General features: G+C 52.9%; 1 protein-coding gene across 3 annotated transcripts in view; it reads left to right on the forward strand.

Moving 5' to 3' along the window:
• PTPRE (protein tyrosine phosphatase receptor type E) overlaps positions 1-23,685 on the forward strand; it is a 171,316-nt gene that overhangs the window by 109,442 nt on the left and 38,189 nt on the right. For 2 of the 3 annotated variants that reach the window (XM_082611601.1, XM_082611602.1), the window contains exon 3: positions 16,730-16,848. In XM_082611601.1, coding sequence (XP_082467727.1) covers positions 16,737-16,848 — 112 coding nt within the window. In that variant the 5' untranslated portion in view covers positions 16,730-16,736. Of the gene's footprint in view, positions 1-16,729; positions 16,849-17,834; positions 17,913-23,685 lie in introns of those variants that run through there. The other variant, XM_082611603.1, reaches the window with a different exon arrangement.

Below are 23,685 nucleotides of genomic sequence, written 5' to 3' on the forward strand. Positions count from 1 at the left end.
CCCCTAGGGCCATGGCGATTTCCGATTGAAATAGTAACAAGAACCGAGAAGGCATTGGGGCAGGATCCTTGGTGTCTATTAACTGTTGTTTACTTGTATCTGTAGAGATTAACTTTCTGTCTTCTGGGCCTTTTTTTTCCGGCTCATAAATCGTTATTCTGCAATAATAATTTGGTTGGTTTTGGTAAGATCTAAAGACTATCCCAACGGAACTGTCTTGTCACTGCTGAGGTGGTAATTTTGAATGAAGAAAGGATTCAGTGATGTTATATCTTCTGTGAAATGACAATCAGCTACTGCAGGTGTAGGAAAAATTAATTGTTGGTACTTTGTGAAGCTCACGAACAATTGATTGTGAGACATTTGTTTCACAATGTTTCAGCTGAGGCCGCAGAACCTTCGTCCGTCGTCTCTGCTTTTACGTAACCGCCACTCAGGATGCAGAGCTGCACTTAGAGGTTTTCAGGGGTGTCTTCCTTTGTTCTTTTTTTTTTTTTTTTTTTTGCGGTGCGCAGCCCTCTCACTGTTGTGCCCTCTCCCGTTGCGGAGCACAGGCTCCGGACGCGCAGGCTCAGCGGCCACAGCTCACGGGCCCAGCCGCTCCGCGGCATGTGGGATCTTCCCGGACCGGGGCACGAACCCGCGTCCCCTGCATCGGCAGGCGGACTCTCAACCACTGCGCCACCAGGGAAGCCCTTTGTTCTTTTATGATAATAAGAAGGATGGTTTTCTTCTCAATAGGGAAAAAAACTGCTGCAATAAAAGTCTAGCTGTACTTCATTACTGTCTTATTTGGCCCCAACTATGGAAACATGGTAAGTTTCATGTTCTCTAGCAGGTGACTGGTCGTTGGACTCGTTGGTGTTTAAACACATTCAAGTACAGCTTTGGGGTCGGTGAAAATGTGCTTTGGAGAAGCTTCCTTGGATCTTCAGTCATCTGTCAATCTGTTGTCTCTCCTGTAATGGAGAAAAACTGAATTCTTACAGAAGAAGCTCCTTCACTTTTTCTTCATCTTCAAGAGGGCACGTTGCATAAAGGGAACTTGCAACTTCTGTAGGAAATTGCAATGATCCCCTAACGGACTTACGGACACGCCTGTGTTCTTACGGGCCCTTCCTTGTGGCCAGGGAAGAGTGCTGCCATATCCTCAGCCCCTCGCTGTGCTGATTTTGCCCCAGGTATCAGGCCCTGTTCAGCTGGGCAGGCAGGGAATTCAGTGTGGACCAGTACATGAGAGGTTCAGATACACAGGGGCTTTACGTCGTCCTTGTGATTTTTCAGAATTTGTTGATGAAATCCATCTCAGCCTGTAATACACAAGTGTGCACACAGGTCTTCAGGAGTGTGTATAAACTAAAGCACAGAGATGAGTTATAAAGGACCTTTTGGGCTTCCCTGGTGGCGCAGTGGTTGAGAGTCCACCTGCCGATGCAGGGGACACGGGTTCGTGCCCCGGTCCGGGAAGATCCCACATGCCGCGGAGCGGCTGGGCCTGTGAGCCATGGCCGCTGAGCCATGGCCGCTGAGCCTGCGTGTCCGGAGCCTGTGCTCCACGACGGGAGAGGCCACAACAGTGAGAGGCCCGCGTACCACAAAAAAAAAAAAAAAAAAAAAAAGGACCTTTTACTCTTAGACGTAACGGACTTCCTGAATTCTTTGAAGAGCAGCTGCTACTCTCTGTTGCTGTGTCAGCATCAGCGGTAGTAGATTTGGTGGAATTCCCAGTGCGGACACTTTGCTTGGGATCCTCCATCTGTTCCTTTGAGGGGCCCCTGCTTTGCTCAGGGAAATGCCTTCTCCAGGTTCTAAGCCTCACACTAAGGAGGTAAGCTCAGCACACGGCCAGCTGAGGATGGAGTAACAGTAGGTTTATTGCCCCACTTTACAGACAAGTAAACTGAGACATCCGTCCACAGCCACCTGCCTTCTCCCCCTGAATCTAATAACTTAAAGTTTCCAAGAGACCAGTCAAATTTGGGCAGAGGCTGAACTTCCAGGGCTCGTATTCCCCCACACTATACACCCTCTTCTTCCAGAATGTACCCATTCGTCCAACAAATCAAGTCTTGTTCTCAAATGCTGTAAAGTTCAGTTTACAGGCGCCAACTTGGGCGTGGAAGCCGGGTCCTCTGCGCCCTGTGTCTGCACGTTCCCTGCAGACCTGAGCCCGTCCACGCAGCCTCGCCCTGTGTACCTGAGCAGTCAGTGCCCATTTACAGGCAGCTCCTGCACACCTGGTCTCCTTTGAGCCCCCAATCTCATGAACGCAAGAGAAGAAGAGCATGACACGAGGACAAGAGAGAGATTAAACTAAATGTCATGTACCCTCTGCCCTGCCATGGAGGACAAATTACCTACTTTTTAGGAAAAAGTTGAGGGGCTAAAGATCCAAGTCCAATCACCATGTTAAATTCTACTGACTTTATTGAACAGAAAGGATTTCGTGTTGAGACTTTTACTTTAGACAGTCCTCAAACCAAGCCTGTGATGTTTGTGACGAAACTCCCAGTTCTGCTGGGAGAACTGCCACATTCCCAGGGAACCTCAGCTGAGGGTCTGGGGCTGCCCTTGTCTGCGTCTGCCTGGGCTGGGCCAGGGGAGCTCAGGACCAAGGACTGGCCAGAGACCCACTTACTCATGACCATGTGTATCACTAGCGTCGGTGTAGTGGAGTTTCCGGCCCCATGTCTGGAAGGGTCTGAATTGCCAGGACTTCAGTGAGACCCAGAATCTGGCAAGTCTGACCCGTTAGGTGAATGATCTGAGCTTGTGCTGTAGTTTTCTAAAGGAGAGTGAAAGTCAGTGTCACGGCAGACTAACTCCCAAAATGGACACGTGGAAATCTCCATTGCCATGCCCACTGGAGGAGAAAGGACGTCAACAGCCCTGCACGTCACAGCTACCACGGAGAAAGGACTTGCGCCCCCTGGCGGGCAGGTCTTGGGGCCCGGGGGCCAGCCCTGCCGGTTCCCACGGCCTTGGAGCAATTGGCCCCCCCTCTGCCCGTCCCCTGGTTCTCCCAGATCTGTCTGACTCTTCCTTCCTAGTCTGTTTGACATTTTTTTTTTTTTTTTTTTTTTTTGCAGTACGCGGGCCTCTCATTGTTGTGGCCTCTCCCGTTGCGGAGCACGGGCTCCAGACGCGCAGGCTCAGCGGCCATGGCTCACGGGCCCAGCCGCTCCGCGGCACGTGGGATCCTCCCGGACCGGGGCATGAACCCGTATCCCCTGAATCGGCAGGTGGACTCTCAACCACTGCGCCACCAGGGAAGCCCCTGTTTGACTTTCTTTTCTCCGGGAGCCTCTAGGCGTCAGTGGTCCCAGCGTTCACTCCATGTCCCATTTCTTCTTTCACTTTTGCTTTGCTCAGGTCCTTCAGCCATTGCCAAGGTCACCTGCCTGCTGGCAGCTCCCAAGCTCCACCTCCAGCCAGAACCCCCTCGGAGCGTCACACCTGCCTGATGGACATGACCTGCCGGGTGGTCCACAGGGCTGCAGACTTGACCCTGAAGGCGCTGTCCCGCCCCTCCTCCAAACCAACCCCTCCCCAAGGTCACCTTCTCCCTAGAGCTCCTCTCTGTTCTCTGGGCTGTACGCCCCTCCTTCCAGCGAGTTACAGACCACGACCCTGACACCCTCTGATAGGGGAACCAGATACAGCAAATTAAAACCAGCCAAAGGAAGCCCAGCGAAATGTGAGTTCCCAGTAAACAGCAGATGAGTCTCGGTATAAGTATCCCCGTGAAATATTTGGGACCTACCGATATCTGGGTGCTCCGTGTTTTACCTGGCAACCCTGCTTCCCAAGTATTTCTCCAATCTTTCTGTGCACGCATTTCCGATCCTTCCCATTTCTTGCCTGGATGCTGCCGTCTTCCAGACACGCCAAGCTCCACAGAGACATCAGAACCCCATCCTCTCCCGTGTGCAAGGCTTTTACGCCTGGAAACCACCCAGTGTGGCTGTGTCACGCCCTGCTCATGATGAGCCGTCCCAGCGGCCCTGAATTACTCATCGTATACCGGACCCATCATTTAACCAAAGGGCCTCGCAGATAAAATATGTAAAAGTAAGTTGCTGCGTTGCAGCCGGCCTGCTGTGCCCTCTGCTGTGGCATGTCCCACTCACGGCAGCATGTGCCCTTTGCGTGGATTTGGAGTGTGCCGGGCCTGCAGGGGGTGCCTCTCACCTGCCCCGTGGCCGTGAGTTCTCTGGGCTTCCCCAGTGGTGGTAAATCGTGAACTCTGGGTTGGGCATGAATGGGCTGCAGGTGGGTGTGTGTTTACAGACAGGGGTGGGAATCGAGGGGCCCCGGCAAAGCAAGCCCCCCAAACTCCCAAGGGTGGAAGGGTCGGCAGACTGCTTTGCTGTGGCCTTAGTGACAGGGGGCGCCCCACGCAGCAGGGTGCCCACAGCTCTGCACACTCCTTTTGCGACGCAGCATCCCCAGCGCCACCTCCCTGCACCTGCGACAAACCCCTCACCTGCCCACGCTGCCCGCAGCCTCATAGCGCATCTTTACGCTTTGGAAGTTGCCCTTCGGGAGCGCAGAGGAGTGGGGAGGAAGAGGCCTGCGCGGGGGAAAGCCGAGCCCCGCGTGCTGTGCAGTACACGGAGCGTGGGCACCCCGTGGGAGCGGGCGAGCGCCAGAGTCCCGCGCCGGGCATGGGGACTGTGGGCCTCCGGGAGCTGGGGTGGCCAGCCTGGGCCCGTCCCCTTGGTGTTTACAGGGGAGGGCAACTTCCTTTCCGGCTCTGGCCCCGCTGTTTCGCACACACCGAGTGTCTTCATGTCTCTGCCATTTGTGTTTAGAACCGGCCTGGTTGGGACACTGTAAGCTGCCCCCCAGGCTGGCCACCGAGGCCTTGGGAGGTGGGAGGCTGCACAGACCCAAGCTGCCTTCACTTCTCACCCGCACTGGTCCAGGATGGCTCTGCTCAGAGACCTTCCCGCCAGACAGCAGAGAGCCCCGGAGAACCTCAGAGACAGCACGCGTGGCCCAAGCCCGGAGCCAATGCGGCCGTGTCTGAGGGCTGACCCACGCCCGTCCATCCGGGCTCCATTTCGAGGACTCACTTGTCCTTGAATTAAACACATGGCTCATCTTCTCGCTGAGGTGAGAACTCTCAAAGTCCCTCCAGTCATTTCTCTGAGGATAGTGATGAAAAATAACCACGAAGAGAGTTTGGACGATAGATCGACGTGCTCATTGCTCCCGGTTTTCAGGATCTACTTTTCTTTGTGAGGCCCGTGGGCCTCGGTGAGCTTGAAGCAAACCTTCAATAGTAGAGAGCAGAGAGGCCCCTTTTCTCCTAAAAGCAGGCAGCACTTTGTCTCCTAAACATATCACTTTGTCATCAAACAGCAAGATACACTATTACATCAGCTGATTTTATTGTGTCAATATTTCCCCCAATTAAAAGGGAGAGAATTTAGTTAGCTCTGCGGAAGGGTCATTTTTCCTAATGGATTGAGAACTCGTGGCCTCAAATTTGGAAAACGACTGTGGTATCCATAATTCCGAGGCCAAGTAACGTCACCTAACGGTGGCTGTGACATCTGCTTTCCTCACACCCGTCTCCCCACGCTGCGTCCTCTCACTCAGGACCCAGCCTCTCCTTGAGCTGAGTTCTCTAGTTCTCTTGTCTCGGGGATTCACTGAGCCCAGGACATGCCTCAGGCTGCAGATGGGTCACCCTCATTCCCCCAGTGCTCTCTGCCCTGACAGCCTGGGTGGTGGCCAGCAACTCACCCTCTGACCTCCCTGTCCTTGTCTGTCCAAGGCAGAGGTGGTGCCCGCCTCTCTGGGCGGCTGTCAGGGGAGGCTCAGACGAGGGGACCCTGGGGGACACGACGGGTGACGCAGGCCCTGCCTGGCCGAACTGCCCAGGCTTGCTTCCTTCATTTCCCCCTGGCTGTCTTTCCCCTTTTTCTCTCCTAATACATGGGCTTCCTTGCTAGTCTCCTTTTTTTTTTTTTTTTTTTTTTTTGGCGGTACGCGGGCCTCTCACTGCTGTGGCCTCTCCCGTTGCGGAGCACAGGCTCTGGACACACAGGCTCCGCGGCCATGGCTCGCGGGCCCAGCCGCTCCGCGGCATGTGGGATCTTCCGGGATCGGGGCACGAACCCGTGTCCCCTGCATCGGCAGGCGGACTCTCAACCACTGCGCCACCAGGGAGCTAGTCTCCTTTTAATGATGTTTCAATGGTTTGACATTTAGACCCGTGCAGTTGCCTTTGTCCAAAAGCAATTAAGTTCCAAACTTCACCAGCTACAATAAAAAGCACCCTTTTGCATCTTTTCCTTTTTAACAAGCAAAGCCTTCTCTGAAAAGGCAGGATGGCTGTGGATACAGGGGGAACTTGCTAAGTCTGCACATTTTACTGCTTAAGGGGGTCTTACAATTGTTATTGAAATCTCTCATCCATGTAAGTATATTCACCCTGAAGCTTGGGAAAGGTCTGGGTTTGTTTCTCCTTTACCGTGAAAATACATCTTTCTTCTTCTTTTTATTCTTCCCCAATGCATAGAAAAGTAATAATTTTGCCCCGTGGGTAATACTGTCCTGATTTTCTAGAAGACAGGCGTGGGGGGATCAGGTACCAGACATCTAGGTAATCAAGGCCCCAAGGCTCCTGGCGTCCTGGCTTCCTCAAGGGTTTATCAGGAGGCCGGGAGGGGCTCAGCTCTGCGCCCGGCAGGCAGAAAGGGCTTGACTCGTCTTATTAGGGGTGATTTCAGAAAATGGCTGCTGCTCCGCCCTGTCTGTTCCCCAGGCGAGCAGCTGAGGAAACCGCTGTCTGTCTGTGCTCCTGGCGGCTGTTTTCCAAGCACAGTCCTTTCTCAGGGGCCTGAGGGGTGGAGGGATGCCCGGAGCCCCAGGTTCATCTCTCACCGACCCGCACCCCACGGGTGTCGAGCGGTAACCCCGACTGTAGGTGAACAGCAGTGCTTGTTGGTTTTCTGGGACCACTGAGGTCCCCTGTGTGATCATCCTGGTTGCAGCTGCCTTTCTGCCCTCGGGATTTGTCAGCAGGCAGAAGGCTCGTCCTCCTGGCCTTCGCTTTGCTCCCTGGCCCGGAAGGGTGAGGGCAGCGTGTGCGTAACTGCAGGCCTGGGAGCGTGTGCAACTCTCTGTCCGCGCACACACCCCGCCAGGCTTTGTGCACACGTGGCCTTCAAGGGTCTGTAAAGCAGTTTGGGGTCACCTGAGAGGGGGCGATGGCTGGCCTTTCTCTTTCCGCTTGCCCTCCACTGAGGGCCTGGATAAGCAGCTGTAGAGAGAGCCCCTCGCCTGTGCCAGAGATGCCCCCTCCAGTCGGGCAGACCTGGCTGGCTGGGACGACGGGGTGACAGCCGCAGGAGGCTGCCGAGGGACCTGACTTCGTCCGGCAGGAGCAAAGAGGCCGAGAGGCCTGGGGGCAAAGGGCGTGGGTACCCCGAGCCTCCCCCCTCCTCATCCCCAGGGAGAGCCCGGCAGGCAGAGGGAGGCCTATCGGGTGGTTCCGTCCGACTTTGGCCAGGGGCCTGGCAGCTTGCCTCTGCTCTGGAGACCAGAGGAGCATGGGGTGGGCTCCTAGAGAGTACTGAGCTTCCCCAGCCTGTCTCATCCATTATCCTCAGAACCTTCCAGAGAGGGCGGGTGGCAGACATTCTAAGCCACGGTGCTCAGGCTCAGGGGAGGTGAGGAACCGTTTCTGTCTGCAGTTCGATAAAGGATCTGCACGGCTCTGCCTGCCTCCAGGCCGGGCTGGGGGGTCTCTCTGTGGAGCCTGGAGGCCTCGCCCCGGGAGGACACACGCAGCCACCCCGGGACCTGAGCCCACCGCCTGCGCAGGCGGAGTCGCCCACCCTGAGCTCTTCCACCTTCTCCTTCTCCAGCTGCCTCTGAAGGTCACTGTGACCGGCGTTCCCCAGGAGAGAGTGGGGAGCAGGGGACACAGTGCCCTTGGCCCTGGCTCTGCCCCGCCTGGGCAGGTGACAAGGGGCACGGGTTGTGCCTAGCTGGAGGAGGCTCGCACCGCTTCTGCTCCTGGCCCGCAGCTCCCAGCACAGCTGAGGGACCCGTCACTAAAGCCCAGGGGGACAAGGGAGAGAGGCGGTGTGTCCGGGTTGGGGCCGACTTTGGACTCTGATTATGGGCTGGCTAAGGCCCCTGCACAGCCGGGCTGGGCGCAAGCACTTGGGCTCAGGGGCTGCCGGCGCCTTGCCCCACCTACGTGCATTGGTGGTTCCTGGGCATCAGTGTGGCAACAGCCGGATCTGTCCAAGCTGTTTCTGAAGCTTGTTTGCAGAGAAATGGTTCTTTTGTGGGACAACAGGGAGCTTATCTCCCTCGACACAGACCATCCCAGGAGGGCACAACCTCCACAGGAGACAAACAGAAGGGACAAGGCACAGACCTTCTTGACGAGGACCACGGAGTGAGTGAGCATCCAGGCTCCGGGCCAGCAGGCTCCGTCGTGGAAATAGCAGCTGCTTTCCCCACCCCAGGCTGTGCCCACTGCTCTGGCTGCTTCCGGGGACAGTGATAGGGCGGAGGTCTTCTCGGGAAATAGCAGCAGTCACTTTGCTGAGGTTAAAGCCTCCCTGCAGCACGCGTGGTACCCGGGTAGTTCTAATAACCAGCGCAGGCTGATGAGTTAACAAGATTCACTCACAGTTATTTTCTCGTTGGATCCTCTTGTTTTACTAATTGGGAAGCAAGGTCAGAGAGGTGAAGTGGCCCAGCAAAGACCTTCATCCGGGTGGGGGCGGGAGAGGAGAGAAAGAGAGAGAGGGTGAGAGCAACAGAGATACAGAGACAGAGAGACGCTAAACGCAGCTGGGCCTTCAGTCCCGGTAGAAGGTGGACAGGAACCTGCTCTGCTTTGCCTAAGGGGTTTATTTCCTTCCACCACGTTCCCTGAGCATCTCCCCTGTGCCAGATGGACGCACGCATGAGAGCAGCTCCGCCCTCAGGAAGCCCCGGGGCAGGAGTCATTCTGCCCAGTGGAGTGAGCTTTACTGCAGTCCTGCTGGCACGCTTTTCCTGGATGTCTTTAAGGTAACCGTCCTCAGCGTTGCCAGGAGAGACCCTCGGTCTTCCTTATCCTGGGCAGGTCCTGGGGCTTCCTAAGGACCACGTTCTCTGCATGGGGGACCCCCCCGGCTCCTGTTCCCCTCCTGCTTCCTCCTCCCACTTCCCACCGTGGACCGGTTGACTCCTCACTGGGAAGACACCCCTCTCCCCAGGCGGCTTTGCAGACCTCCCTGGACAGGGTAGGTGTCCCCGCCCGGCACTGCCACCTCACCGTGTGTGGCCCCCTCCCGGCACGTCAGAGTTGCATTGTCATTATTTAGTTATTTCCTGTCTCCTGCTGAAACAAGAACTCTGAGGGAGGGAAGGCGGTGCTCGCTTTGTTCCCTTGTCTCTCCAGACGTTGGCAAATGGTCGACTCGGTAAATATCCCTGAAAGAGAAAGAATGAATGAACAAATAATCAACCCAACAGATCGTTGCAGGTCTACAGGGGTCATACAATGAGCCAGTAAACGCATGCCTTTGAAATCAAACGTGTGTGTAAACCTAGCCACTGAGGTTTAGTCCACCCCTCCGTGTCTTTGGGCATCTCCACGTCTCATCCAGGTGGGTGGAAGCAGCGTGGTCTGAAGTTCACCCGGCGGGGCTCACCCGGCCCTTGGAGTTGGCCACCTTCTCCTCTGTCGTCCACACTCCTGAGTGGAGGGTCAGCGGAGACCCATTTGTCACTGTCCTGTCACTGAGTCCCCAGGCACTGCTGCATCAGCATCTCCTTAGCAGCTGTTTTAGGAACTCCGTGCCTGAGGATGATGGATGGAAGATGCCGGACATAGTGCCCCGCAAAGCATGACTTTTGATTTAGATCAAACGGCTCTTCTTCGTTAATTTTGCCTGTTTTCAGCTCCAAGTGTCATTGTGCACTTACCGAAGGTGAAGTGACAGGTGTTAATGCTCCCATAGCAGACCAACCTCACAAACCATTAAACGAGGCCAGTTTGAGATCAGAGTCATTGTCAAGTAGTGATTTTCAAACAGAAAATCGGTTCATTCCAATCTTAGTTCGGTGGTTTTTCCATTTCACGGAATCCAACCACAGCTTGAACATTTGCTCTGTCAAAGATAAGCACCTGACGTGATTGCTAATGTTACTGCAAATTTGATGAAAGAATTCAACATCTATGATACAGTTATTTGTTTTGTAGGTTAATATACATGTTTGTGGTAAGTGTATCACCCTCAGAATTGTTTGTGGTGTACAAATAATGTATAATTGTGTCCACACCAACTGGATGTTCTGTCAGTTAAACTAGAAGCTGTACATGTCAGGCTTTATAAATGGTGATAACTACAAGAGTAATTGAGCTAAAAATGTACGGTCATGAAGCCGATGTTGAATTTTCTAAAATACTTCGGCTCATAGCATGCATTTTCCCTTCTCTGTTCAGCATCAGATTTCAGAAATGTTTAGGCCGTCAAAGAATTACTTTGTAAATCAATCTGAGTGTCCAAAGATGGTGAACTTTTCTCTAAATGACGCCCTAAATGTTGGCTTCATTCTGTTATAAATTAGTTGGAAATATTTAATAGTAGCCATCAACAAATAGAACACCAAAAACCACAACCACAGAACAAAACAAAACCAAAAACTCTCAGCTTTGAGACTTTTATAGAATTACAAGTATTGAAAACATAGTTTATGAACAAGAAGACATTAAAATTTATTCCTACAAAAGCAAGGAAGGGATAAACAAATTAAGAGCTCACAAGATGCTAAATGAGAGCTCACAAGATGCTATATTGAAAAAAATTACAAGCAATTTCATGAAGAAATGTAAATATTAAGGATATTGAAGAATATATTAAAAGTGAAACATACTAAGAACAGACAAGGCTAAGAAATTTATTGGAGCAGGTGAACATGTACTGAGAATAAATATTCTGTTCATGTTTTTATTTTATTTTCATAAAGACAATGTAAAAAGTTCCCCCCCCAATATTGCTGTAATGTGCATTGATATGTTAATTTTGTCATCTAGAATTTTTTAAGTTTTAAAAATAGTTTTTGAACAGAACTCCTTAATAGTTTCCCATTTTAATAAGACCAAAATGCTCTTCCATAATTATTTTAGAAAACGTATAGCTTTAGTTGTTTTAGCCCCTCCTTCACTCTTAAAAGGGTCCTGATTTGGATGAGAAAGTACACGGCGCCCATTCTGAGGGCTCTAAGCGCAATGGCTTTAAATCTCGAGCATGATGGCTCCCAAATCCTCATCTGCTCTGTTGTGAGGGAGCCTCGTCTGTTTTATCAATGTAATCGAGAACAGAAGAACCACCTGGGAGGGGCTGGAGCTGCAGAAGGAAAACACTACCCCCTTGGGGGAGCAGGGGGCAGTCTGGTTCGGTCTGCCAGGACACCCAGGGCTACTTGGAAAGGGCACTTCGGGCCCCGCTGGGCAGGAGGGGTCAGCCAGGCAACCCCTCCTCAAAGACAGCGGCTCAGGGAAGGCGCCAGTCCTCAAAGCGCTGAAGACCCAATCGTCTGGGGTGGCTGGGACAGTACCCGGTCTGCTTGGGACACCCAACACCCAAATGACTGTAACTCACACTGGGTGGTAGGACCCCAGGGAGCAAGCGTCGGTCTCCGACTTGCTGGACCTCAGAAGCTGATGGGACAAGTCAAGGAAAAGGAGAGAGGGGGTCGTGCGTGAGGGGAAGCTTGTGAGCAGGGGCTGGGGGGAGTGGGCAGGGGGCAGGAGAAGCCCTCTCCTGCTCCGGTTCCACCTCCATCTGCTTCTGTCCTCCTGTCCCCCAGCTGCCACTGCCCGGTCTCCCGCCCAGTTCCCCATCCCGTCCCTAAGCCAAGCACCCCATCCTCACCTGTCTGCCTCCCACTTACCCTTAGAATGAACTCAAGCCCACCCCTCCCTTCCAGCCAATCCCCAGACCCCCCTCCTCTTGGTGGTCTCCACTAGAATGGCCCACAGCCCCCTGAAATACAACCTGTCGTCCCACTGCAAGGACAGCAGGACATTTCCTGTGGGGTTTTGGTGAGGGTGGGAGAGGAACTTTATCTCAGAAGCTCAGCTAGCCTGTCACACGTCATAGGAACCCCCCAAAGTGGGGTCCCACTCCCCCGTCCCAGCTGATGAATGATGTCCCCTCCCATCCACCTCCCAAGGTGGAAATCCCAGCGCCTCTGACACCCCACTTTTCACCACGTCTAGCTGATTCCCGTCCACGTGGATTCCACCCTTGAAACCCCCCTCACAGGCCGCCTCCCTTCCATTCCCACGGTCCTGCTTTAGTCCAGACCTGCTCCATCTGTTGCCTCAACCAGCACATCTCAAATTGTAACGCACATAGGACCCACCTAGGGACCTTCCGAGGGGGTGAGAGGTCTGGGTGGGACCTGGGATCCTGCATTCCTAACCAGCTCCCAGGTGAAGCCCATGCTCCAGGACCATCCTGGGGCAGCAGAGGCTAAATCACCCCCCCCTTCCCTCCCCATCTTAACAGTGGCTCCTGATGGCTTCCAGTGCTCACTCGAAACTTTCATGGCGGTTCATTGCTCAGAGCCAAGGTTTTCAGCTTCAGTCTATGTAAAACCCATCACTGCCCATATATTTGGATTTCCAACATCTGGAATCTGGAGTTAGACCCAGGAATTGGCATCTTTGTTTAATGCCCCCAGTGGTTCTAATAATGTAGGTTTTCGGGGCGGGGTTGTTTTGGTTTGGGGGGGTTATTTATTTATTTTTGGCTGCACCTCCAGGCTTGTGGGATCTTAGTTCCCCACCCACGGATTGAACCTGGGCCCCAACAGTGAAAGCACCAAGTCCTAACCACGGGACTGTGAGGGGACTCTGATAGTCTAGGTGGTTGATGGAAAATGAGCCTTTAACACCAAACCAAACGCTTTACCATGGCACTCAAGGGCCGTCTCAACTCAGCCCCATCTTTCTGCCTTGCCCATCCCTGCTACCTGCACGTACCAGAGGTCCAGCAGAACAAACCGTCCACTGTCGGGACAGTAGGTCATGCTGTCGTCTCCCTCAAGCCCCTGTCCGTCCCCTCTGTGTCCTGGAGGGACCGCTTAGCCCTCCACCTCTGGGGAGCCTTGGTGACCTCCCAGGTGAGTCACTGCCCCCATCTTCCGTCCTTGGTGCTCTGGCCACACGTCTCCAGAGCGTGGGAGTGGGTGTCTTAGGGGTAGCTGTTTCCCACTTGTCCTTCCAGCTCAGGAGGAGCTGTTTCCCCTAAAGGGCAGGGACAGGTCTGTATTCATCTTTGCATCTCCAGGACCAAGCGGGCTGCCTGCCCCAGAGCCATTTCCTAAAGAATAGTAGTATAAAGGCATCAAATGGGGTTTAGAAAAAGACAATGTTAATCAAATGTATAGCTGGCTGACTTTTGAAGGGTGTAAAAATAAAGTCTGCTTTGTTGGAAATAATCTGTTTTGATAATCTCAGTTTTGGAGAGCAATGTGCTTTATGCCCCACAGTACTTCACATTTGGTGAGCACACAAGCACGGATTAAATACAAATCATTCCAAGTCAGTATAGATTTAATTACTGTTTGAAGCATTATGTTTGTACTGATTCGTGTCTGTGTTTATCAGGTGGCTTGTGCAAACCCTTTGAGGGTGAATGACCAGGGACTGGCAAGCTGTCATTGGCCTCTTAAGGGCTCTGATGAAGGGACTCGAGGTGGTGGGCTGGGTTTGAATTCTGCAACGTGTAGTGCCCTCTGCTGGTCACACCAGGCAAATCACCTGCTGCTCCAGGAGGCCCTTGCAGACCTCATGGCGTCTGATTCCTGATAAGCTGGTCTTGTCTGGCCTCTCTTTAGATGGTTGAACATTTGGAAGGGAGGGTTTTTAAATTAATGCACAGGAGAGAAAAGTGTTCCACCTATAGGAACTCTGCCTCTCCGGGTTGTATTAAACCAAGTAATACTTTCTAATCAATGACACTACAATTTACTCAAATATACTTTTTTAGTGATCTCATTTTTTTTTTTTTTTTTTTTTTTTTCGCTGTACGCGGGCCTCTCACTGTTGTGGCCTCTCCCGTTGCGGAGCACAGGCTCCGGACGCACAGGCTCAGCGGCCATGGCTCACGGGCCCAGCCGCTCCGCGGCATATGGGATCCTCCCAGACCGGGGCACGAACCCGTATCCCCTGCATCGGCAGGCGGACTCTCAACCTTTAGTGATCTCATTTTTATTGAAGTATAGTTAATGTACAATATTGTGTTAGTTTCAAGTGTGCAGCAAAGTACAGCAAAGTGATTCAGTTATGTATATATATTCTTATATATATGAGATTCAGTTTTATGTATATTTATATATTTTACATACACTTTTTTCAGATCCTTTTCCATTATAGGATATTACAAGATATTGGGTAGAGGTCCCTGTGCTATACAGTAGGTCCTTGTTGTTTACCTATTTTACATATAGTGGTGTGTTTCTGCTAATCCCAAATTCCTAATTTATCCCTCCCCACCTCCACTATCCCCTTTGGTAACCATGAGTTTGTTTTTTTTATGTCTGTGAGTCTGCTTCTCTTTTGTAATAAGTTCATTTGTATCATTTTGTTAGATTCCACATATAAGTGATATCTGTGATATCTGTCTTTCTCTGTCTGACTTACTTCACTTAATATGATAATCTCTAGATCCATCCATGTTTCTGCAAATGGCATTATTTCGTTCTAAAAAGGAGTAATATTCCATTGTATATATGTACTACATCTTCTTTATCCATATATTAAGGGTATCATAACAGTGCTCAATAACAATTTTTTAATGCAGTGTATGCAGAGTGCCTGTCGGGGGTTGAGGGCTTTTGTCTCCAGCAGCCCAGGATTGGAATAGCGGCTCCTGAGTTTCCTCTGGACTGGATATGGACCCCCGTGCGGCCTCAGTTTCTCAGTCCTGGAGGGATTTCTGTGAGGGTGATACCCATAGAAAGGGTCTAGCACACAGTAGGTGCTCACAGAACGAGAGCTGTTTTGCATGTATGGCTCACTTAGTAAATCTAAAATATATTTTGGCAACAAAAAAGAAGAAGGAACTAAAAGTGTTGATCGTGACTGTGGTAGTTGTTCTGGGATAATTGTCATGATGTGCTCAGAATGGTTTCATTTTAATAGTGGTGATTTTGCTAGAAAATGACTGGGTTTTTTTGCGTTCATTCAGAGCCTTCTCTAATTACAAGTGTTTCTTGGCTTTGGTCCATTCGTATTCCCGAGGGAGGCTTCTTGCAGGAAAGTGCCATCTGTAGGGCCGGGCACCCAGGCTGACTGTGGATAGGGCTCATGGGTGGAAACGGAGGAGGGCGTCCAGGAGGGAGGACACGCCTGCATCATCAGCACCAGATCCCACCCGGCAGGTGTCACTGCCCACCTTCAGCTGCAGGGAGCCCTCGGGAGGGGTTTCTATACGACCAAGAGGTCACTATCATGATCCCCAAGGATTTATGGTGTCTTGCCAAAACGGAGCGCTGAGTAGGGGGTCCCAGGTGACCACCTGCAGGTCTCCTGGGCGAAAGAGCCTTTTTCTCTGTTGAGCCGCGTTGCAGTCTGGGTTTGCCCAGCACGTCTGCCCATCCACCCAATAAATATTTCCCCCATCCCTGAGGTGCCCAAGTGGGTCTGTTAGAGATGAGCTGACCATGACCCCTCCTCCAGGAGGGGGCTTCCCTCTGCTTCCCCTGAGAGCTCAGACCAGAGCAGAGTCCAGATGCAAGGCCATCAGCCCGGAGTCGTGAAGATTACACGAGATGATCCAGGAAAGCTGCCGGCAAAGTGCCTGGCTCAGAGGAGCAGTGACATGATGCCAGCTGTTCATCCCCAAGTCACTGTTCACACCTCACGAGGCAGGGGACTGAGCTGAGCTTCACGACAGTTAATCAGGCTCCGGAGTGTGGGACAGGTGGACGGCCAGGGGCTGGAGATTTTCGGGGACCTTTTCCTGTAGCTCAGGTAGGAGGTACTCAAGGCCGGCACCCGGAATAAGGGCCGGGGTGTAGTTGTGGTTGTGGCCTAGGGACAGCAAATGGGGACCCTGTGCAGGTGGCTGGACCCCCCCTTCCAGCCCCCCAGCCCTGTGACCACAGGCTACATAACCGAGGGCGCTGATGCATCTCTGGGTTGCTGTGATGCAACGCAGAAATACTCCACGGTGTCCCCACGGGCACAGCGAAACGCTCCTACATGTTCAACAAGTTACTGTCGTTGGCAATCCTCAAGTCAAGGTGACCGGGCCTCTTGCAGGGTCTGTGAAGCTGCCTCTCAGAATCCCAGACCTCGTGATGTTTTAAGCGTTTATTCTCCCCTGGCACCTCCAAGTCCTTGGCCTCCTCTCTCCCTCCCGAAACAGACAAACAAACAAAAAAGGAAAGTAACCTGAACAGCAGGAGCTTTTATAACCTGAGGGTAGTTATGGCGTTACTAACCTGGCTTGTTCTAAGGTGAGGCTACTTCCCACGTGCCCGTAGAAATCGTGCCCGTACAAAGACCTCTCCCCCTACCGCAGACTGACAAAGCCACGCTCCCAAAGGGTCCCCACTGTCACCCCGATCCCCGGCCCGCTGTTTTCCTTCCCGAGTCCTGTGTCTCCCCTGGGTTTCCCGCCTCGGTGGAGGCTGGCCGTCCCCGGGTGGGTGGTGGGCGAGCCCTCTGAGCCCGTCCTGCCTCTTCCAGGGTCGCCATGGAGCCCTTCTTTCCGCTCCTGCTGGCCGGTGTTAGCCTGCCCCTCGCCAAGGCTTTCAAGGGCAACGAGACCACCACCGCGCAGAGCAACTGGACCTCCACGACCGCAGGTAAGGGCCCCCCGCCCCTTCCTCCCTGCCCTCCTGCCCGCACTGCCCACTGCCCCGCCTCCTGATGGCCTGGCGGGGTGATGGGCAGGTGAGTGGGCAGTGTGCTTCGGACACTGCACGTCTGTAGAGCAGGCTGGCTAGGAGAGCCTTGCTCCGTATTTGACTGGAGCAAAGCTGAGCGCTCGGGAGGCAGCGGACATGAGCTCCCAGCCCTGCCCTGGGCTGAGGGTCCGTGTCAGCTTGGTGGGACGGAGGGCAGGATGGCCCCCTTTGTGCTGAACCCAACTCAAACCAGCCCTGAACAAACATGGATGAGTCAGCGGGGGATATTTAAACGCTGGTGTGATAGCTGATGACATTCATTAAGAAATTAATATTGTGGGGCGAGATATTGGTATAGTAGTTAGGTTTATTTTAAAAAATCAGTCCGTACCTTTTAGAGACGCATACTTGAATATTGACAACTGAAACGACAAGATGTCTAGGAGTGACTTGGAAAAGAATGAGTAGCGGGGCGGGCCACAGACGCACACAGTTGATCCAAGAATGTCAGGGGGCAGATACATGGGGGTTCGTTACTCTAGTCTCTCACTGTTTTTATACTTTGAAAGTTAAAAAGGAGAAAAGGAAAAGGAATGCCTGATACATGAGACAATATGGGTGGATCTCAGAAACATGCAAGGTGACCAGACAGAGAAGAGCACATGTTGTATTTTCCATGTATGTGAAACGCCCGGGACAGGCAGATCACTGGGTCTGGGTGCAGGACGGGGAGCGACCACAGACGGGCAGGAGGGATCTTAGTGGGTTGATGGAGAAGTGGAGGTGGTGGATTGTGGCGATGGCTGCACAACTCTGTGAATTTACTGTAAGTCATTGAATCGTGTGCTTAAAATGGGTGTGTTTTATAGCTAGGAAATTTTACCTGAATAAAACAATGTAAATGCGATGCAGAGTTAAAAGAAGAGGAGGAGAGGGAGAGAAGAGAAGCAAGAGCAAATGCCCCTGAATCGCCCGCCTGTGTTCACATCTAGCTCTGCAGCTTAGTGGCTGAGTGACCTTGAGTAAGTCTCTGACCCTCTCTGTGCCTCAGTATCCCCAATTGTAGATGGCGGTGATAATAATGCCCACTTCTTAGCAGTGCTGTGAGGATTAAGAGAGATAACCATGCTGGGGTGTGGAGGACTCCTCAGTGCGGGCCGTTTTTAGCAGGAGAGTTATGTCGTAGGTCATCCGGCCAGACTCTTAACCGAGAGTTGGCTGTTCAGTATCGTTTGGTATCTCCTTCTTGGACATGTGCCTGATACAGAGGGAGGCCCAGCTGGGTCGGTTCGAGGTCCGCAAGGAGTTGATATGGATTTCCTGGGCACCGCCATGCCTCCCTGGTAGACTTGTAGGCCTGTCTGTGTCTGCCAGCTCCATCCCATGGCAGGGCCAGCAGGAGCCTGTAACCAGCAGGGACTGGACCTCCACTCTGCACCCAGGCCTGTTGCCAGTTCCCACACTGCTGCTCCATCCCCGTCCCCTCCTTCCCCCAAGACTCCCAGACATAAAACTCAAGGAATTCTCTGATAGGGTATCACTTGGTGTATTGGTCAGGGTTCTTCAGAGAAACAGAATCAATAAGATATATAATTATATGTATATTTATTATGAGGAATTGGCTCACATGATTGCAGAGGCTGGTAAGTCCAAAATCTGCAGAGCCAGTGTGCCAGTCTTCCTATGGAAACTGCCAGTCTTCAGTGTCCGTCTGAAGACTGGCAGGCTGCTGTAGAAACAGAAGGAGTGATGCCCCAGCTGGAAGGCAGTCAGGCAGGAAGAATTCCCTCTTACTCATGGGAGGCTCTGGCTTTTTGTTCTATTCGGACCTTCAACTGATTGGATGTGGCCCAACCCACAGTGCAGAGGGCAATCTGCTTTTCTCAGAATACCAACTCAGATGCTGGATCTCATCCAAATGGCCTCCCTATAGAAATACCCAGGTTATTCAGATATATTGACCAAATATCTGGGCACTTTGTGGCCAGTCAAGTTGACACATGAAATTAAGCCTCACAACTTACTCATCACAGACCTTCAGGAAAACAAAAATTATCAACTTCCCTCCAGGAAGAAGTTGGCCAAGGTGATTAGAGTTGACACCATTCAGCCTGGGGTTGAGAGTTCAATCCCCATCCAGCCCGAGGGCTTTACGTGATTTCCTAACCCTGGACAAACATCCTACGAAAGCCCCTAAGAGCAGGGACAAGTGAGCCTCCCTGCTGACCTAAGCCCCCAGCTAGGAGAGCCCTTCGAGGCTCCTGACCATCTTCTGCACTGAGCAGCATGCTCTTCACATTGAAACCCCAGAGAAATTCAAAACCACAGAAAAGAAAGACCAGAAGCCCCAGCAGATAGAAACTGCACTTGTCATCCTGCCTCATTTCAAGCCGGCCCTCTGGGTGCCGGGTCATCGGCGGAGCACTGAAGCCTGGGATGCTCAGGACAGTGCTTCCCTGGGATGGGCAGAGAGGAGCTGGCCTCTGCTGGCCCAGTGCCCAACACCTGCAGGAACATTTAACAAAACATTCAACCAGGCAGAGCATCCTTTGCCCAAAAGTAGGGAAGAAACGCTGCAGCTGAGTGAATGCACCTGCAGATGGCGCTGTGGTCACCGTCAGGGTGACGGGGTCCCCACTCCTGGGTTCACCTAAAAATAAAATGCTTGGGCTTCCCTGGTGGCGCAGTGATTGAGAGTCTGCCTGCCGATGCAGGGGATGTGGGTTCGTGCCCCGGTCCGGGAAGATCCCACATGCCGCGGAGCGGCTGGGCCCGTGAGCCATGGCCACTGAGCCTGCGCGTCCGGAGCCTGTGCTCCGCAGCGGAAAAGGCCACAACAGTGAGAGGCCCTCGTACAGCAAAAATAAAAAATAAAAAATAAAAAAAAATAAAATGCTTGGCTGATAATTGGCTGTGGCTGTCAGTTATCCTTACAGTAAGCAGGACGGTTTTGTGACCTGGTGCCCACGAGAACAAATGTGAAAGTCACCTGTTGCAGCCTCTGCAGGCTTGGCAGTGGCTTCTGGTCACTTCCAAGAGGGAAATCATCTGGCTCAGGGCCCCTGTTATGTGAGTAGATGGGCTCCTGTGGCCTAGAATTCCGGAGGACACCTGACCGACCGTGTGAGGTGCCCTTTGAAACTTCATCTGTTCCCCAAAAGAAGGATGAAGCATCATCTGGGATGATCACAGCGCTTTGCCAGTGTGTTCCAAAATAACCGGAAATCATTTCATTTGCTCACCGAACAAAATGTATTAAATAATCATCAGGAGACATTATTTTACACAAGTAGTTGAAGGTAAATATCTATAAATTGTATAGCAAAATGTTACTGTCCAGATTATATGAAGGATTCCTAAACATTAACAAGAAACAAAAAAAGACAGTAGGAAAATGGTAAAACATTTGACCAGGCAAAATATGAATATCTAATTAAGTATGTTTGTGAATCATGAAAAGGCGCCTAACCGTGTAGAAATTAGGGAAATGCAAATTTAACTGGTATTATTTTACTTATCAGATTGACAGAAATGAAAAGAATTACTAATATCTGGGAGAAATAGGCTCCATCGTACACTCTAGGTGAGCGTAGAAGGTGGAAACATTGGAGGTTGGCAATTTGCAGTTTCGATTACAGTTTAACGTGTGTGCACAGAGTACAAAGGGTCCGCTTCCAGGAGCTCACCTACACAAACCCTTGTGAGATACACCAAGATGTGGACGTGAGCTGCAGAATTGTAGGTAACAGCCAAAAAGTTGGAAACAACCTAAGTGTCCATCCAAATCTTGGTCTATCCAAGAAGTGGAAATTCAAGGGGCAGTTAAACAAAATGAAGAGGCTCCTGTGTGCTGACGCTGAAACTCTCCAAGACAGACGACCCAACGAGAAAGCAAGTCACAGAGCTGCCAGATACCGTATTTCATCTGTTTTTTTTTTTCCCCACATTTCACATCACTGTATCCTGAAGTGTGCCTTAATATCTTTTTTCCTTTCTTAGTGGTTCATAAAGCAATAGCACATCTTACGATCCATGGAGTCTTAGATGTGATGAGAGAGTCGTTAGGACTCCAGTTATCAGCGAACCTGTAGGTTTACGAATGTAAACGTGTAGGGAAAATGTCAGGGCAGATACACCCCACAGGTTTAACAGCGTGTAACTCTGGGAACAAGAAGGAGTGGCTCTTGCCCGTGACTGTTTTTTTTTTTCTTTTGCGGTACGCGGGCCTCTCACTGTTGTGGCCTCTCCCGTCGCGGAGCACAGGCTCCGGACGCGCAGGCTCAGCGGCCATGGCTCACGGGCTCGGCCGCTCCGCGGCCTGTGGGATCTTCCCCGACCGGAGCACGAACCCGCGTTCCTTGCATCGGCAGGCAGACTCTCAACCACTGCGCCACCAGGGAAGCCCCCGTGACTGTTTTGTGTTTGGTCTGAACATTTTGCAGCAGACCTGGATGCCTGTGTTGCTCCTATCCACGAGAACCCAGCAAAACGCACAAGGAACAGGGTGGGAGCAGACTAGTAAAGCGCCCTCTGCTGGTAAACAGCGGGTCCTACAGGGAACTTGCCCACCCCAACCCCCGCCCCCCCCCACCAGAACACAGCTGCTGCGCGACTTTCTTCCCCTCCCTCCTCTTCTCTCCCACCCCTACCCCAACGCTGCCCTCCCCCAGGGACCCCCAAGGCAGAGCAGGTCCGCATTGGAGGAACATCATCCAGTGCCCCCCTTACTACAAGAGGGGACCCCAGAAGGGGGGTCCCTTCGTCAAGGCCTTACACAGCACTCTTTAGGGCTGAGGGGGGAACCAAGGGGCCTCCCCACGCCCTGCTGCCCACCCTCACCTCACAGGGCCGTCCAGCACAGCGGGCGATCCGCACAAGCTTAAGTGTGCAGGTGCATGGCTGAGGTCAGGACTCACACGGCAGCCCCCGACTTTCAAATTCCAGGACCAGATTCCATGTAAGCCGACACACACGTGTGCACACTTCTCAGGCGTGCATGGGCATACATTTGCACGAACAGCCATGCGCACCTGACTTGGAGCATTGGCTGCATAGAATTGGAGGAGATGTGGGGAGAGGGCTTCTCCGAGTGGACCCCTGGGGTACTTACCTCCAGGAGAGGCCCCCACTGCTCCCCAGCCCTAAGCCGCAGCCCCGCCCAGTCTGAGTCACATCAACGTGAAATGAAAACAGAAAGAGACTTGAATTTCCTCTTAGTCATCACCTGACTTCCCATCGGGAGCCCATTGGTGCCCGGGAACACAGCCCAGCCTGCAGAGGGTTTTTCTGACCCACATTGGTTTACAAAATTGTATTTGGGTTGAATTGCTTACCAATATTTAAAAATCAGATAATTTTTACGTAAAAATATAGATTTCTTCCTTCGGTAAATTGGAAGAACTGAGCACGCTTCGTGCACCTCTCCTTGGCCCCCGTGGGCTGGGGCTAAGACGCGGCCAGCCCCGCAGACAGGGCATGGACACCCCGCCAGTTCCCTGAGCCCCACGGGGCCTGCTGGTCCTTGGCTGTTCCCGCCTGACCTCCATCTTCCATAACAGAGGCAGCTGCTGACAACTGACAGAGACCCCGACCAGGGGAACCCCTTTGTCCCTGTGGCCCATCGCTTCTGTCCGGGTGCACGGCCCCTTTCTGGGGGCCTTGGGTCATTCAGCCCCGCTCCTTGAGGGGGTGCCGTGGAAATGCCCACGTCTGTAACTGCAGCCTTGACTCCGGGCAGCATGAGAGCGGAGGCTGGACCCTGGAGCCCCTGACGGTTCCAGGGGTGGGCTGTCTGTGATCCCGGTGGCCACCTGAAGCTCCCGGCAGGCCTGCGTGCTCAGCTAGGCCCATCCAGCCCTCGGACCTACGAGCTGGCCCATCAGTCACTGCCAAGGTTAAGCTGAGCCAATGCAGAAGTGGGGAGCTCAACAGAAGGGATGCCCCAGGAGAGCAGAAGGGCACCTGCCAGGCTCTGCGGCTGCATCTGGACGGGCAGGGATGGAGCTGAGTGGGCTTCGTGGACGAGGGCCTTTGAGGTGCCCCTTGGCGAGCGAGGACACTTTGGTGTGGAGGGGGCCGCAGGGCAGTCTTGGGAGACAGGAGCTGAGTCAGAGCGCTGGGGGAGGGGTGGGGTCTGAGGATGGCGGCCAGGCCACCAGAGCCCCCTGGAATTCGGGCTTGCGGGCCAGGCCCTGGGCAGCCACGGGGTGGCCGTATTGGGTCCAGGGACGTGGGACCTTCTGGTCCAGGAAAGACAGATGCAGGGGGAGCGCGGGTGGTGCCTGGTCACCAGCTTTCCTCTGGGCGGGTGAGGTCGGGAGCTCACGGCTCTGGGAGGCCGGGTCACCACGCGACCACGGGCCACTGTCCTGGGACAGAGCAGCAGGGCATCTACACTCCCTCCCTCCTCCACCTCCCGTTAGGGGGAGGGACAGGTGCCCTGGGACCTGGGGAAACAGGTCACACGGGAGTCTCGGCCTACATTACCCAGCAGCAGGGGGCCTTGGACACGTCAGGTCATCAGATCGTCAGCTCAGATTCTTCCTGGTGTCAACGCTGCTCATCTAAGTAGAGGGGCCTTTGTGGACCCAATGGACCAGGATGGTGGACTGAGTTGCAAACTGTAAAGTGGGGTTCTGGTGTCCAGGAAGAAAGGCAGATGAAGGAGGGAGTTTGCAAACTGTAAAGTGGGGTTCTGGTGTCCGGGAAGAAGGGTTGAGAGGGAGTGGCTACTTTGCAAACTGTGAAGTGAGGCTTCGGTGTCCAGGAAGAAGGACTGTTGACGAAGGGAGTTTG

The sequence above is a fragment of the Mesoplodon mirus genome, assembly GCF_964341445.2.
Source record: "Mesoplodon mirus genome assembly, chromosome: 2".
Classification (NCBI taxonomy): Eukaryota; Metazoa; Chordata; class Mammalia; order Artiodactyla; family Ziphiidae; genus Mesoplodon; species Mesoplodon mirus.